The 18159-nt window shown below is 40.5% G+C and overlaps 1 protein-coding gene across 1 annotated transcript; it reads right to left on the bottom strand.

Moving 5' to 3' along the window:
• Nucleotides 1-376: 376 nt before the first annotated feature.
• Nucleotides 377-15746, bottom strand: NEURL3 (neuralized E3 ubiquitin protein ligase 3). Its single transcript, XM_012540065.3, has 4 exons — nucleotides 15602-15746; nucleotides 6771-7265; nucleotides 5631-5693; nucleotides 377-2124 (listed from the first exon to the last, which is right to left on the bottom strand). The coding sequence occupies exons 1-4, from the start codon at nucleotides 15630-15632 to the stop codon at nucleotides 1865-1867; spliced, it is 849 nt and encodes a 282-aa protein (XP_012395519.1). The 5' UTR covers nucleotides 15633-15746; the 3' UTR covers nucleotides 377-1864.
• Nucleotides 15747-18159: the final 2413 nt, after the last annotated feature.

Genomic DNA, 18159 nt, shown 5'->3' with positions numbered 1-18159 from the left:
TACTGGCTGAAGGGTGAGAGCTATTCCCTAGGTTAGGGTTTAACATATAACAGTCATGGTTTTCTTTGATCCCTTAATTGCTCAGTTGAAAACATTTTCTTAGGGTCTTAGACAATAGAGGAGGGAGTCTAAACCCAGAACTGGTGAAGGGTAGTATGGAATAGCTTGAGAATTGGAAGAGAAGCAGAATATTGATTCAGAACCTGGGAACAAGTCCAGAATATCAAGGAGCTAATTTCCCCAGAATGCTGATATGCTTAGTTTTGCTCAGGAGAGCTGAATATTAAACTTTTAGTGTGAGCATTTACCTTGAGGCTACAAATCAGGACTTGATTAATTGTTTTATTGTCTACACTTAAGAAAATGATAGAAAAAAATATTAATAATGAAGATTAAATCTATTTCCTACATTTTTTTCCAGCCATCCAGTTGTTAAACATTTACCAGCATACCATTGACTAGAACTGAGATTAAGTTATCTCCAGGACACTGGAAACAATATTTGGCTTGAATTTGGATTTGTTTCAACTCTGTCACAAATGAGTAGGACATTAAGTATAGTTGACACTTTAAGGTTTACAAAACCATTTATTGATAGGATCTTATTTGAATCTCAGAACAATACCGAGAGCTGGTACCACAGGGATTACTATTCTTATTCGCCATTTTTTATGAGGAAACTGAGTCTCAGCAATGATGAATGACTTCTTAATCTAGAAAGTGTCAGACATAGAAATGGGTAAATCACATGTCTGAACCTCAATTCCTTCTTCTGTGAAATAAAAAGATTGGGGTAATTCTAATTTTTGGATTCACCAGCTTTCATCCAAGGGCCTATAAAATTAGACAGTTGATCAGTAAGGTTCCTGTTTCCTGTATATAATGGTGTCAAGCAACCAATTGAACAGTCCTGTTCAAGTTTATAAATGTTTCAGAGAGCCTAGGTTTCCTATCTCTCAGGGGAATTGCTGACCTCATCTGATACTTTGGGATTATAACTGCTCAAGGATGACAGACTCCCCAAAGGATACCCCCAGGTACCCACCAACTTCAACTGTGTGGAGGGGTTGCTCTGAGGGTATTTTTTGACTAGGAAGGAAATTCTCCTCAAATAAATTCTCAGGGAGGAGGAACCTTGCTTCTCTTAACAATTAAGAGCTGTGAGAATGAAAAGGGCTGCTGGGGGCTATGTTAAGTGCCCTAGCACTGGAATTCTCTAAATGGGGGCTATGACAGCTTGATGAGAAGTAGTTCCCTAACACATTCAGGTAGGGGGTTGAACTAAATGCCTCAAGGTCCCTTCCATTTTAGAGATTTTTTAAATCTCCAACCCATATCTCAGCTTCTTACTTAACTACTCTTTATGTGTGGGGGGAGGGGAAAGGTGGAAGGTGGTACAAAGGGTAGAGGAGAGAGGAATACAAGAGGGTTGATGCTTCTGTCATTTACCTCTGTGTCTTCCTGCTTTATTGTTGCTCAACCAATAGATTCACTTCCTATCACTCTTATATGTTTCTAAATAAAATATAACAGTTACAAAAGTTTCTAAATATATAGTTCTTTATGGTTACAAAATATTTTATGTACATTATTTTATGCATTCCGTAGGACAAATGTGTGAGGTAGATAGCATCTCCATTCTACAGATGAGGAAACTGAGGCTTGGAGACATCGAGTGACTTGCCCAGGATCACACACCGAGTTAGTGACAGAGCCAGGATTTCAGTTCAAGCTTCTGACGCTTAGTCTTTGTTATCCAGGGTATGAAAGAGGAGGAGCCAGGGTGGGTAACGTCAAAAGAAATCACCCTCAGTCTCTTTATCCAGCATGCACTGGGGAGGGCGATCCGAGCAAAAGTCCGAGGTTAGCTGATCTTGGTGCTCCCCAGGACGGCGGAGCCCTGGGAGAAATGCTGAGCCTCCGCTGCAGTGGGTTTGTTCTGCAGGTAGAACAGCTCGATCCCCCGGCGGCACACGGGGCACCTGGCCGTGTCTCTGAAGATCCTATTGGCACAGCAATAGCAGAGGATGGTGTGGCCACAAGGAAGGAGCCGCGTGTTCTTGCGATGGCACAGACAGACAGAACACTCGTCTTCGTCTCCAGCTGGGAGGCAGAAACAGAGCTCTGCAAGGACAAGAAAGCTTGCTGAAGGAAGGCAGCCTGGGGGGACCGGAGCCTCTTCCCTCAGAGAGCTGCGGGTCCTGCCTGGGAGGAACCTCTGAGAGGCTGCTGCTCAATCTCCTCTCCTACACATTGGCTTCTATTACTCTTCCCTGGTTACCGGGCTACCGCGCTCCTGCTACGGAGTCCCAGGGGACTGGGAAGCAAAAGGGAGGCTAGAGAGAAGGGCCGAATCATTGCTTTGTGCCAGCCAGTCAACGAGCATTCATCAGGGGCTTACCATGTGCCAGCCACTGTGCTAAGCTCTGGGGGTACAAAAAAAGGCAAAACCAGTCCCTGCCTGCAAGAAGCGTCAGTCCTAATGGGAGCCACTATAAACAAACACCATACATACAAGCTGTCTATATCCATCCAGCAGATCATTACCCTTAGGGATAGCTTTATCCTCAACTCCTGAGAGATCAGCAACCCGCAATCTGAAGATCCATGATCCTTCAGAGCAAGCCCATAATCTGTGGACAAACCTTAGTTCCTCTGTCTATCTATCCATCATCTATCTTCCTGTCTGTGTGTCTATCTTCCTGTGTCTATAGAGAGACAGAGGCAGAGAAAGAGAAACAAAGAGAGATAGAGAGACAGACAAAGGGACAGAGAAGGAGAGAGACAGAGACAGAGACAGAGAAAGAGGAGAGAGACAGAGAGAGAGAGAGAGAGAGAGAGAGAGAGAGAGAAAGAGAGAGAGAGAGAGAGAGAGAGAGAGAGAGAGAGAGAAATGATGAAAAATAATCTCAGAATAAAGTTGCCAATATTCAAGGGGCCTGGGAAAGCTTTCTTAAGCTGCAACTTGAAGGAAATTGGAGAAAATGAAAGGAGACAAAGAAGGAGAGACTTCCAGGCTTGGGCTACAACTAGTAGATTGGGTGATTACTAGTGGAGTCCTCTTGTTCTGCCTCAGTTTCCCTAAATTGTTCTGCCTCAATCCCCCTGGTTGCAACCCCCCTCCTTCCTGTTCATTAGGGCTGAGATAATTAGGGCTGTGGAGATCTGACATTTCAAAAGATAAAACTCCAGATGTCCTATCTCAGATGGCTAATTGGCTTCCTCTCTCTCTAAGTTCCAGAACTTCTGTCTCTAGTGACTAGCCCCTTCACTCCCAGTTTATCAGAATTTATGGCCCTATCCCCAGCCTGTCAGAACCAAATTGATAGTCCCTGCCTGGAAATTCCCACCATCTACCAATGCTTGGTGTCCACCCCTTACCTTTGTCTCCCCTGATCTTAGAGCCATATATAAAAATCATTGGAATCTCACATTGGCTGCTGGATTCTTTGAGATGAAAGTCCAGTTCAGCCCTGGAGGCAGAGTGGATTCTGCTCTGACTCCAGACTCTCTCTCCCTCTCAGAAACCCAAATAAAATATTAAAACTCTCTAGTTTCTATCTTGCCTCAGTTTCTCTGGCATTACATTCTGATAATCTGCCTAGCATCTCTTGCTCTTTCCACAGAATCATCTCATTTTCTCTCCCTGTCATACAAATTTCTGATGTCCTTCACTCCTGTTCTTTGTTTTTTCTTTGGTAAAATGTTGATACCTGTTTTCCCCCACCAAGCTCTCGGCTGTTGACAGCTGGTCCAGGTGTTTTAGATCGCACTACTGATTGTATTGAAAAGCCTGGGATTAGGAAAATCCTTGAAATTTCCTAATGGTGGTCCAGTATCATTATCTCAGCAATCCCAGATATACAATATTGATGAATAAACTAGCCCTACACAGTGTCTATCTGATGGGGTCCTTGGTCCTTGGTCTTTGGTAGGGTGGACCTTAAGAAGGGATTTTAATAGGAGAAGGCTTGAATTACTGTCAACAATATGGAAAACCAAAGCATGATAAATGTGAAAATATGTTTAGAAGAATTGCATGTTTAACCTATATTGGATTACTTGCTGTCTAGGGAAGAGAGAGAGGGAGAAAAATTTGGAACACAAGGTTTTGCAAGAATGACTATTGAAAACTATCTTTGCATATATTTTGAAAAACAAAAATCTGTTACAAAAACAAAAACAAAAAACCAATATGGAAGCCAAGCTACTCCTTCAGGCAAGCAAGCAGGAGCACTGACAGGATTATTTTGTTCTTAAATGGCCCTTTTATTATTTTTAAGTGGGCTTTTATTATAGTTGATGCTTGTTCAACTCTTTATATTGACAAAAATTATCATGACCCCATAGTTGCTATATTCAATCAGAAGGTCAAATCATGACAACTGAAGTTATTTTTCTCCTACAAAAGAACTTGCTGAGATCCCACCTCTTCTCTAACTCCCTTTAGGGTTAGCTTGCTTACTAAGCATAATAGTGATGCTGCAATGGGAATTGGGTCCCCTGATTTTTTTTTTTTTTTTTTGGGGGGGGGTGGACCTGGGTTACAAAAACCCTGAATCTCAATCCCTCCCAACCTTTGGGAGCATCCCCACCTTCCTACTTGATTCCCAGGGGAAACTCCCACCATAATCCCCAACCATAATACATTTGGAGATCTTGGTCTGCGGCATAATTACTACCTATTATTGATTAGTCCCTCAATTCATCTAGAGATCACTCCCTAGCCCCGGGCCATAGAAACCTAAATATAAACAAGCCTGTGTACCCAAACCTTTGCTAATTCCTGTCAGGAACTGGCCCACTGAGTGGCTTCTCAGTGTAATAAACCCATTTCTTTGCCAAAAAACCTCCCCTGCAGATCTTGACATTGCTGTTAAGGTACATTTCTCACACCTCAACAATAATAGCTAGCTCCTTTTTGAGAATTTAGCATGCCAGTCTAATCCCCCTCCCCCCCACACTAACTCTTTTTAAGAACTAGCCCATTTGCTAAATGTCACATGACTACTTCTTTAGAAACTTAACCTGCCTTAATATCACCTTCCCCCTTGCTAATGTAAAGCTCTGCTAGGGAACTTAACCCACTTTTTTCCCCTTGTTAAATTGATAAACTTTTTTTGGAATTTAGTCTGCTAGTCAATGAGTAATAATAAAATCTTTGCCTCTTGATTTGGAGATGGTCCAAGCCTTGTGACATTGTGACAATTTTGTGACATTGGTCCCAAACCCCAATATATTTGGAGGTTAAACTACAGTATCCAAATATTTGGTGGCCCATATGGGGAGAGACCCCCAATATATTTAGGGTTCAGTGCTTCTGTACCCTCCTACCCCATTACATCCTGGGTAGTAGTGGGTACATGCTGATCTTTGTGATAAGGATATTTTTATAAGAACAAGGGGTAAGTGACCTTCTCAAAATCATACCAGGAGCCATCTGGGGATAGACCCGCCCCCCCCCTCCCCAGAGTTTCAACTCCTAAGCCTTTAGCCCATCACCCCTTACTCATGGATGCAAATCCTCCCTCTGTCCCTGCTCTCCCCCATTTTTGTTTATGGCCTGTTCCCATCTACTCCATCCACAAAATGGGAGTGAGAAATCCCCTTAATTGTGGAGAAATATTTACCATAAGGTTGCTTTCTGAACACCAGTGTCAGAAGTCTGGGACTGAAAGGTTTCTTAACAGGAGCTAAGGAAAAAAAAAAAAAAAAAAAAAAAAAGACAAGGTTAGGAGGTGACAGCTAAAGACAAATAAAAGAATCATCCAGTTTTGCAATCTCTTCCCACCTTCTGCCCTGGGGTGGGTGGGTAGGAAGATAATGAGTCTCATCCAATCCTTTTATAAGAGATCAGATATTTGGCTCATGGCCCCAAGCCACAGAAGCTTCAATACATAGGAAACAGCATAAATCTCCAGATTTCATGTTGTCCTAGTTTGCCCCTTCCTTAATCCCTACATTCAATATTTTTTTAAAAATTATTTTAAATTATATTTATCCCCTCTACCCCAATTACATGTTAAAACAATTTTTAACATTTTAAAAAAATTGAGTTCTACATTCCCCACCTCCTGCTTTCTTGAAATGAAAGTAATCTGATATAGGTTATACCATATATCTGATATATACTATATATCTGATATAGGTACATAGATAAACATGCCTTGCATTCAATCTTAAGAATTCTTCCTCTCACTTAGAAAGGTCTCAGAGACAAAGAGAAATCCTCCCACCCAATAGATCATTGAACTAGAAAAGGAACCAGAAGGGATGTTATTAGAGCTCAGTCTTCTCTGGGCTTTCCTCAGAACCTTCACAGAGCCTTATTTCCGCTAGCTGGGGACAGTGAAAGGACAGAATTGTAACAATAATCACTACCATTTACTAGTACCTTAAGATTTGCACTGTGCTTTAAAGATGCTATATTATTTGATATAGCATCTCCTGGTCTGGAATGCTTTCCCTTCCCCGCTACCTGATTTCCTTTCAGTCCCACCTAAAATCCCAACTCCTATGGAAAACTTTCCCCAACCCCTCTTAATTCCAATGCCCTCTCCTGTTAATTATTTCCTATTTATCCTGTGCAGTTTGCTAATGTCTGAGGCAGGATTTGAACTCGGTATTTTTAAGTCCAGCATCTATCTTCTGTGCCATTTGTCACTGTCCTGGGTTAGTAAACTAATGGGGATTTGCACCCAATCCAACAAGAACTCACTCCCTTCCCTTTGCACTCCATTCTCGCCACTATTCAAGAATGATCCACTCACTGAGCAGCTCAATGGCTTTTGTGGTTCCATAGACATCCATTACAGCCCAAAGAGGAGAGTTTGCAGTCACTCCATCGAATAACAGAAACTTTTTGACTTCATTGGTCCTCAAGAAGACTTTTCCTGAGTTGTTCACCCAAAAGTGGATGACATCTCCAATCTTAATGAGTTGATCAGGCAGGACAGCTGCCCAGGTGAGAGACTGGGCTATTAGATCAGGGCAGATGAAAGGGGGCAGCATACAAGGGTTGATATTGGAGGGGTTCAGGCAGCTGAACCCCACTCGGAGTCCGCCATTCCATCTATCCTCTTTTTTCAGGATCCTGAGGGTTACTATTTCATAAGGCTGGACTGGACGATTGGTAAAGACAATGCCACCGTGAAAGGTAGAGATCCTTTCTGCCCTGGAGTAGCAGTCATTCAATAGGATATGGTTGCCCTTGGCCTTGGAATGGAAACAGAGGGGCTTGTGGGATCTCTTCTGCCCAGGGTATTCTGAAAAAAAATTCACACAACCAATGTAAGAACCAAAAAATAAGAAACAAGCCTTTACTCCCACAAAGAGTCAGTTTCCCCCAAATTTTTAAAGGGCCCAAGATAGTTTTTATCATCTTCCAAATGTAAAAATCAAATCTTTATAGAAGGATGACTGTCCAGACTCTACTTTCACCGAGGACTTTCTATCTCTAAGCTCCAGGGTTTTGTAAGATCTCATCCTCACCTGGCATGTTACTCAATAAATTTCTGGTAAATGAATGAGTGGGAGTAGTGGAATAGGGAATGAGATATGTTTTGGAGTATCAGAACCATTTCCTGTAAAGACAGTGCAGTTGAAAGATCCAAGGGCTGAGAGTTGGAAAGCCTATCTTCTTATCCTTGCTGAGCTACCAACTAAGTAGCTGAGTGACCTTGGCCCAGTTCCACCTCCCTGGGCTTGGGTGTTCCCTCTGCACAATGAGGCATTTAGACTAGATGATTTCTAAATCAGAGGCGTAACTAGTAATTTTGGTGCTGGGGAAACCACTTCTAGGGCCAGTAATAATCCAATACAAAATGTGTCTTCTTTATAATTCAAGAGGTGAGAATAATATAAGCAATTAAGACATATTCAATTAGTTTCTCTTAGGATTTAGGAGATGGAATCTCAGAGTTAGAAGGGACTTTGGAGCTCATCTAGCCCAAGCTATAAGTTTTGGGGAGAGATCTAGGAATGTTACTTCTTTTTTTGCTTGCAGGGGGATGACAGGAGTGAGGGTCAGTTAGGCTTATTTTTCCAGGAAAGGAGGAAGGAAACATGGGAATGATGATGGATTTGTTCTTGGGATAAAGGGAGAGAAAAAAGCTGACTGGTTGCTATCTCCATAGCTGCCTAGAAGTCAAAATTTTGCAAAATTGAATTATCAAAATTCAACTCCAAAAAATCTCTTAGCTTTAGAACTTGCCATCTGGGGAAATCTAGATAGATAAAAGGATTACCTGGTTTACTGACTTTTTTTTTCCCCCATGGGAATCATAATAATAATTTTTTGAATTTTCTTTTTGAATTTATTTTTAATAAAGTCTTTTTATTTTCAAAATACATGCAAAGATAACTTTCAACACTCACCCTTGCAAAACCTTGTGTTCCAATTTTTTTTCTCTTTCCCTTCCCTTCATCCCCTCCCCTAGATGTCAAGTAATCTAATATATGCTAAACATGTGCAATTCTTCTATACATATTTCCACATTATGCTGCAAAGAAAAATTAGATTAAAAAAATGAGAAAGAAAAAAAAGTGAACAAACAACAACAAAAGGTTAAAATACTATATTGGAATCCACATTCAATCCCCATAGTCTTCTTTCTGGAGGCAGATGGCTCATTCCATCACAGGTCTATTGGAACTGACCTGAATCACCTCATTGTTGAAAGAGCCACGAAAATCAGAGTTTATCCTCACATAATTTTATTGTTGCTGTTCTGCTGACTCTTAAAGGCCTCAATAATGTTTCACATCTCCCCCCCCCCCCCCCCCCCCCCCCCCCCCCCCCCCAACGCCCCACCAATTTTTCCCCCCCCCCCCCCCCCCCCCCCGAATCTATCTCCTTACTACCCACCATCTTATGTTTCTTTCCCCTCCCATCAGCCCCATCTTGAAGATTTCTAGTTCTGCAACCACAATCAAATCTATACTACAATTGTTACTACTGGATAGAGTCAATTAATTAACTTTTTTGTAGCTCTAGTATACTAGTATAGTATATCACTCCTGTGATTTATCAAATCAAAACACTCCTTTCTGGATATCATTCCCTGTATGTGCTTTTTGGAAGGTAAACTCCTAGAAGGCAAGACTTTTTTTTTGATTTTCTATTTCTATTTGCCTATACTAAACATATTGCTCAGAATATAGAGGGGCTTAATTAACATTTTTTCCCATTTATTTATTTATATCTCCTCTTTTCCACTCCTTGGGTAGCATCCAAATTCCTGTTCCCCTCATTTCCTTCTCCTGGACATATATGAAATTTTTGTGCTCTCTAATACTGTGCTGCCCTAACATCTATCTCTATCAGCTCCAGCATTCGATGTTTCTATAATTCTCTTTGCAAAATGAATGTTCAGGCCCAAACAATTCTAAATGATCTTGCTCCCCACTTCCTAACATTTTCCCTCAATTTCTGAAAATGCACTTGAGTGCATATCAATAATGACACCCTCCAGGACAGCAGGGAAGAAAGTCCTCACACAGATCAGATCCTACAGGACCTGTACCAAATCATTTCTAATCAACTGCTCTTTTTCAACTCCAGGACTCCAAACAGGGGTGATGGAGAGTGTAGTATAGGGAAGTGGGATGCAGATGGGTAAGGGTACTCCATCCAGGGATCTGCCCAGTCTGCCAGAATCTGAGGCATGGATATGCTTCGGGCTTGGGTTGAGGCTACAAAAGATTATAGAACCATGTGTGAGAAGCCAGAAAGTCTTATCTTGTGGTGTCCTTTCTAAGTAGTACCTCAAAGGAAGCCCTTTTGGCTTTATTGTTAGCTAGTGCTTTATTTAAGGTCTGCATCTGTTAAAGTCCAGAGCCAAGGTCTCTTCCCCTTCCCCAACTCTACCACAAGAAAACTATTTCCCAGGCAGTTATCTGTCAAGACCATCTGTAGTCAGAGTGCCTCAAGAACAGAGATGGATACCGTCAAAGGAAAGGGATTAAGGGGAAAGAGGAAATTTATTTTAACATTTGCCATCGAAACTGAAAGCTCTGTCTTTACTATGGAATTGAGTGAGTAAACTTGGACAGGACTTTGCCTCCCACGTGATCATGGACTGATGGCCCTATGCCCACATATATGGCTGCAATTCTTCCCTTCTTTCAGCCAAGAAAACTGACTTCTGCAGGACTCACCTACACCCTGAGGGTGCAAAATTATTCCCATCCATTCTCTCACTCTCCCCTTTTCATTCCCTCTAAATCTTGAGTCCTACTTTTAGAAGTAATATAGTACAATGAAAATATATTGGTGGAATGATAAAACAGAATGCCTGAGTTCTAGTCCCAGTCCTCCTACTTATTAGCTGGTTTGTCTAGAAATAAATCACAATTTCTCTGGATTGTAATTTCCTCAACTATAAAATGGGGAAAACTACATACCTGTTTTATATATCTCATAGAGATGTTGTAACCTAATATGCAAGGAAGTGTTTTGAAAGTTGTGATGTCCTCTGAATTTGTAAACCATTATATTTAGTATCATTTATATTATTACTCACACTTCTATAGAGCAGATATCTTCTTCAAGGTAACCTTATGAGACAAGTAGTACAAATATAATTCTTTCTCTCTGACTTTACAGATGAGGAAACTGAAGTATTGAGAAAATAAGGGATTTGGCTACAAGATCACAATAAGTATTTGGGGCAGGCTTTGAATTCTAATCTCCTGATTCCAAGTTTAGTACACTAACCATTAGGCAAAACTCTTAAGATGTTATTATGAAGCAACTGGGAATTTAGAAATGAAAGAGCCCAATCTCTTCATTTAAAGATGAGGAAACTGAAGATTGAAGAGTGGAAATGATTTATGGAAGGTCTTAGTTAGAAAGCAGCAGAACCATCCAGGTCCTATGACCTGACAGCTAATTCAACTCAACAAATATTTATTAAGTATGGGCAGAGCACTGTGGAGGTACTGGAAAAAGGAGGGAAGATCAATAAGACATAGTTTCAGCCTTCAAGGAATATCTAGGGAATAATGGTGGTGAAAAGATGAACACAATCAATTCCAATCTGTTAGAAAGGATTTCCACTGGGAATACACAAGCTACAACTATTAAGTTGACCATTTCTTCAATCATTTTGTTTTTTTGGAGGTAAGTGAGGTTAAGTCACTAATCCAGAATGACATAACATGTGTCTGAGGATGGATTTAAACTCAGATTCTCCTGCCTCTGGAGCTAATGCTCTATCCACTGAACAATCTAGCTTCCCTTCCCTTAATTTTTTTCCTTCATTTTGAAGAAATTTAAGTTCAAGAACCTCAAATCCTGGAGGCAAAGGATGGCAATTAGGCTTCCACTGTGGGGATTTCTGGATATTTGTCCTGGCAAGGTTTAATGGAGTAGATATGACAACCCCCTGCCCTTGCCAAGCCCTATAACTAAGCAATACTCCCTAGGGAAGGGGATCAGGTGAGGGGGAATTCTGTCCTCTCCCCCAGCTTGAGGATAAAAGCTTTGACTGAAGAGGAGAATTCGTTCCAGGATGCTGACTCACTGAGGTTGACTGAAACTTGGACCAGTGTTCTAAACTGAGGATAGAAGAGATGGCCAAACTCACTGACCCCAACTAGTGGATCAAGAAGGTGTCACATGGTGGGAAGGAGATTAGGTCAGAAAACTAGACCTTAGGGGTCAGGATATTTGTTGGATATTTACCAACTCTCACTTGGTCAGAGATCCAAGCTACAATTCTGCTGCTGAGATGACTAAGTAAGTGAGGAAGGGAGCTAATTCAAGACCTTCAGCTGGAGAAAGAAGGCTAACTAGAGAGTGGGAAGCCAATGCATCACAGCAAAGTTCTCACTCTGAAACTTCACTCCACTTTCAGCCTTCTCAGACTCCATTCTGCCCCCAGGCCCTTCCTCTGATGGATAGGCTCCTCTCAAAACCCCTATTTGAAGAAAAGAGGCTAGGCCAGCCAAAGTTTCATTCTGCTCTATGCTCTCCAGACTTTCTCTATAAGTCCTTCTCTTCACACCTGTCCCCACTCTACTCCTTTTCAGCTTCCTTTTATTTGTGGTGCTCCTATGTTTGGACAAAGTTCCTTTGCTTCCCCCATTTGTTTGTAAGAGGGCAGCTAGCTGTTGCAGTGGATAGAGTTGCCGGGCCTGGAATCAGGAAGACTCATTTTCCTGACTTCTGATGTGACCAGCTGTGTGACTGTGGTCAAGTCATTTAACTCCATTTGCCTCAGTTTCCTCATCTGAATGAATGAGTTGGAGAAGGAAATGGCAAATCACTCTGTTATCTTTGCCAAGAAAACCTTAGTGGGGCCGTGAATAGTCATACCCAATTAAATAACAATGATCTCTCTCCTGAATTTTAGTCCTGTATCAGCAATTGACTGCTAGAAATCTCCACCTGGATGTCCCCAAAGAATCTTAAATTTAGCATATCCAAAAAAATCCCTTACAAATCTGCCCTTCCACTAGAGGTATGCTGGTAAATGTTTAAGAAACATCTATCCAAGAGAAAAAAAGTACTCATAACCTGCTTTTAAATTTAATGTACATTATTAATATTTTCTCCATAATTTTCTTTTTCAAAATTATTTATTTCTTTTTTTTATCTGAGGCAATTGGGATTAAGTGACTTGCCCAGGGTCACCCAGCTAGGAAGTATCAAGTGTCTGAGGTCGCATTTGAACTCAGGTCCTCCTGACTTCAGGGCCAGTGCTCTATCTAGCTGTCTCTAAATATTATTTTATTTCAAAAATTGGAAGATCAGAGGAATATTCAATCTGAGAAAAAGCTAGAGATACTTAGTAAGTTTTCAAAAAGGAAGAAAATTACTCCAGAAAGCAGAACTTGTTTAAGGGTAATAGAAAGAAAAAACTTTCTTGATAGATATTTAACAAGATTATGAACTGCACCAGAAAGGGAGGAATTTCCTGTCACTTGAAGCATTCAAGTAGTGACTATAGTCTAGGGGACAGAGAAAATAAAAATTCAGTCAGAAGGAGCCTTGGCAGCTATCTAACTCAACCTGTTCCCAAGAGAAATATACTGTACAACACAGCAGGCCCTTCTCCATCACTTTCTTAAGTTTACACAATCAACAAAACAATTTCAAATCATGATTTGTATCTTTGTTGACTATTGAGGTAGAAATGGTCATGCTTAAAACTTAACAATTGGTTCTTGTGAGCTTATTTGAGCTGGCTCCAGCACATCCCTACTTCCACCAAATTTTCCTGTCTCTCTGCCATCCATCCAGTAAACCAGCTTCATAACTTTAGGGTAATCTTGTACATCTATCTATCTATCTACCTACTTATCTATCTATCTATCTACCTATCCATATTTCTGTCTGTCTGTCTGTCTCTCTCTCTCTGTCTTTCTTCCTTTCTCTGTTATTGTTTATCCTTCATTTTGGAAGAGGACCAATGGATTTGGTCATGAATTGGATTTGAATGAGATAGAGTTGCACAAAGTCATCAGCCTCACCCTCTCTTTCAGAATCATAAAAGTCCAGTGGCAAGACAAAAGTATGACTTCATTGGGCACAAGAACAAGACTATTTTTTTAAGGTCCCCCTAGAGGTAAACTGGGAGATTTCCCTGGAGAAATTGTTAGTGATGGTATATCTGACCCTCAAAGAAAAAATGGGAAAGATTGAATTCACAAGTCTCACCACTTCCCTGACTCAGGCTAAATTTACAAAGTGCTCTAGGATTCTAGCCAAAATCTGCACCTTCAGTGACACTGGGATTTGGTCTTTCCAGGTGATGTTGGGAGGCTCTGATTAATGAAGGCAGCTGGAATTGAGATTCACAAAGGCATTATAGTAAAATTCTTCATCTTTTATTTTATCCTTTCCTTGAGTCTCTAAGAAATCTACATATGATCTTCACCCATAATCCCCAATTTTGCCACTCAACCTCCTACCCAGCTTCTATCTTTGTTGCTCTTGTTCAGATGGTCAGTCCTTTGTGATCCCATTTGGGGTTTTCTTAATAAAGTTATTGGAAGTGTTTACCAATTTCTTCTCCAGCTCATTTTATGATGAGGAGGTTTTCACAGTTAAATGACTCGTCCAGCTCGTAAGTGTCTGAGGCTAGACTTGAACTCAGGAAGAAGAATCTTCCCAATTCCAGATGTAGCACTCTGCACTATGGTACCATCTAGCTGCCCTCATACATCATAAGATCATAAAACTACAGGGAAAAGGGAGCTCGAGGGTTTTCTGGATCAAATCTTTTATATTAGGGATGAGTTAACCGAGACCCAGAAAGACTGGTTCACAGTCACCCAGCTAGTAAATGTCAGAAACAAGCTTTGAACCAGGTTCCCCTGACTTTAAGCCCAGAACACTATTTACTAGGCTACCATTGTCATTGTTACCACTGTATCCCTCCCCCATCCTTACCAGACAATCCCAAATCTTGAGATTCTGATATCACTTTAAACAAACATTAAATATCGCTTTAATCAAACATTCAATGCCCAATGGAAGGCTGTTCCAATTGGTGACACCATAAGTAAAAAAATTCCACTTACCACATATACACATGATATTGAACAACCTGCAGAAAATAAAAGCTACCAGTCCATGCCAGTCTTTTCCCACTCCACTTTGACCCATAGAGGTAACCCAAGTAGTGAAATGAAATATAATTAGTAGCTTCTCCTATTGGTCTGTGGCTACTGTTCTTTTTCTCTCCTAGAAATAAAATTGTTTTCAAGGCAACATAGCAACCTTCTGAAGGAAAGCCAAACAAAGCCATTTACTCCATTACTAGGCAATGGCAACAATGAAGAGGGATGTGGATGAATCCAATCACACTGGAATCCAGTGCTTGATCAGAAATTTAAAGGAAGTCATCATATTAATGTGATAAAAAACACAAAATTACCAATTTACTTAGGTAGCTATAATTAGAGGAGACTATTTCTTGGCCTTTGAATATAATGGTGAAAAAGAATAACCTCTATCTCTTGCCCCCCAAAACTAATAACATCTGTTGCTTGTGTTTCTACCTGTCATCTTCAGCTGAGCTTGTCTAGAGCTAATTGGCCTTTCTAGTCACAACATACTGTTTTTTCTTTGTATGTTTGTTTTGTTTTGTTTTCTTAGAATTGGGAGTTACCTCTACAGAATCCCTGAGAGATGATGGTAACCTAGCTTCTGATGGAAAATTTACTATCACTGTAGGTCATCTCTAAGTGGTGTAATAGAAACAGTCCCATACAATTATGCATTTAGCCATTCACAGTTTGTAAAGTTTTTTAATATTCTGAATTTATTTTATTAAAATTATCTCATGTTTGAACCTCACCTAAAAATTGTTATTTTCATTAACAGATAAATAAACTGAGACTCAGAGTAGTGATTCACCAAAGATCATAATGCAGTTATTTGCTGGCAAAGCCAGTATTCAAACCTAGATTCTCAAATTCAATGCTCTTTATAATGAATTGAAATCCCTCTTCTGGTAACTTTTACTCTGATCCTGATTTTCAAATTTGGAGCTAGTTTGAATGTCTCATCCTTCCAATCCCCAGCCTTCATCCCTGTCCCACCTAATTCAAAGTACAATAGGTGAGCAGGCACCTTTAAATGGCTACTTACCAGTCCCTTGACTGAAAGTACTGCCCATCATTGGGGCACCCCACCAGGGGTGACTTGGGGACTCTAGAAGCCTTGGATCAGAGGAAGTGAGTATCTGTAGCTCAGCTGGATGAAGTTCCTTAGAGCTTAGCAGAGGCACTCTTTTTATGAGATGGGAGATCATGTTACAGGGTTGATGATTAATGAGATGCTTTTGTCACAAGACACAATATCCAGGGGATTTCCTCCTTGCTAACAGCAGCTCTTGGCTTCTGGCCCATGTTGCCTTGGTCTCATTTAGCTTGAGGGAGAGAGTCAGGGAGGAGTAACATACAGTTGCATTTAATTCTTTCCTTGGCTGAGTATACTGGTCCCAAACTCAGGACCTGAAGGTTCAGGGATGACCTGGGTCCCCTCCCCCTGGCAGAAAGAGACCAACTGTGGGCGTTGAGCAGAGACTCTGGGGATAGATCCCTCTTTTTCCTCAGAGCTGCAAGACTGAGAAAGTAATTTCTGTAGCCAGGTGTATTGGAAGTGTTTTACTGTGGTTTTTCTCCTTAGGACACTTTTAGAGATTTTAGAGCCGAGCTGTCTGTGACATTATAGATCTGAACACCCAGAATTCTGGGAACATCTTTCACCTGAAGAGAAAAGTCCAAAAGACTCATACTGATTCTACCTTTGCAAGAGTTCTGACCTCAAAATGAAAGGCAGCTTTACTCCCACAAAAAACAACAGAAAGAAGAAAAATGAGTGTCCTCCCCCCTCCTCACCTTCTTCCAACACAATACCTTGCTATCATTTCCACTCCCATTTGATCTACAGATGAATGTCTAGTGGTCTGCTGATCTCTGTAGCCACTGCTTCCCTCCTCCAGATTTCTGTTCTTCTCTTTGGTTTTCTGTCTTGGAAGAGCTTTCTTTCATCCCATTGCTTTTTTTTCTTCTTTTGAGGTTGTCAACTTTTTACCAAAGGGATACTTTCTGTGGGGTGACACTTTGTCCTCAGGTTCTAAAAAGAAAAAGTGTTTTGTTTCTTTAAAACATATGGATTCCTTGAGTTCACCATAATGTAGAGATTTTCCCCAAAGTTTACAGGTATTAAAGGAACTTAGTTTTATTTCCTTTATTTGTAAAATGAAGGGGTCGGACTCAATGACCTCAGGGGTCCCTTCTAGACCTAAATTTTTAAACCACTGGTAGAAATGAAGGTCATTTAGCAAAACTTTCAAAATCCTTTGGGTGTTTAACAACAGAATGAAGAAGACTCTGTTTGAGCAAAGCTTATGATAGTTTGAAGGACAAGAAAAAAGGCTTTTTGAAGTTGTATTGGGGCAGAAAGGGCTTGGGTGTAGTTGCCACAGAACTCACTTTTGAACCAAAAAGATTTGTGTTCAAGTCCCATATCTGATAGGTGTTGGCTGTGTGACTCTACTTAAATTGTTTAACCTCTCAGGGCAGCTCTTTAAAACTATAAATTGCAGAGGAAAGTGCTTTCCCTCTGGGAGTTTCTTATAAAATGTTAAGTCTAGTTTCTATCTCTATAATGGGACAGAAAAAGGCTAGCTGGGGTAAAGGGGATAATAACAATTTAGGGAAGAAAGCAAAAAACACTTAAGCCTTTTTTTTTCCTACCAGGGAGAGGAAGTACTTAATAGGGAACAATGATCATTGAAGAATTCTATTGAAAAGGTTGGTGTTCAAGAGAACATTGTACAGATCAACAAAATTATGCAATGATCAATTCTGATAGACATGGCTCTTTTCAACAGCAAAGTGATTCAGGCCAGTTCCAATGGTCTTGTGATGGAGAGAGCCATCTGCACCCAGAGTGGGGACTATGGAGACTGATATGCTTCACAACATAGTATTTTCATCTTTTTTATTGTTGTATGTTTGCTTTCTTTTCCCCTTTTCGATCTGATTTTTCTTGTGCAGTATGATAATTATGGAAATATGTATAGAATTGCACATGTTTAATATATATTGGATTACTTGTTGTCTAGGGGAGGAGGTGGAGGGAATGGAGGGAGAAAAAATCTGGAACATAAGGTTTTGCAAGAGTAAATGCTGAAATCTATCTTTGCATGTATTTTGAAAATAAAAAAGCTATTGTTTTTTTAAAAAGAAAAGAAAAGTTTGGGTACTGTGTGACTGGAGATGGGCAAATGTTTTGATTTTTTAAAATAGAAAGAAAAGGATCAGTTAGGTGGTACAGTGGATAGAGAACTGGCCGATACTCAGGAGGACCTGAGTTCAAATTTGACCTCAGATACTTGACACTTACTATGTGATCATAGTTACTTAACTCCAATCACTTAACTCCAATCGATTCACCTCCTTCCCCACCCGAAAAAAAATTAGAAGACAATTTGATTTCAATTATTGGCCAGATTCTAGATTATTAAAGAGGGGATTTGTGAACCCTTATCCCAGACTAGCCACATTTCCTTTTCTGGCAGGGTCACTAGACTAGATAATATAGAGAATGCTGTGGACACAGTATTAACTGGATTTCATCAAGGCAATTGACAATGTCTTTCAATATTCTTACGGACCAAGGAGAGGAACAGGGAGAGG

The sequence above is a fragment of the Sarcophilus harrisii genome, chromosome 2 (genome assembly GCF_902635505.1).
Source record: "Sarcophilus harrisii chromosome 2, mSarHar1.11, whole genome shotgun sequence".
Lineage (NCBI taxonomy): Eukaryota > Metazoa > Chordata > Mammalia > Dasyuromorphia > Dasyuridae > Sarcophilus > Sarcophilus harrisii.
Note: the sequence above shows the minus strand (reverse complement) of the source record. Positions and strands in the feature narration are given on the sequence as shown.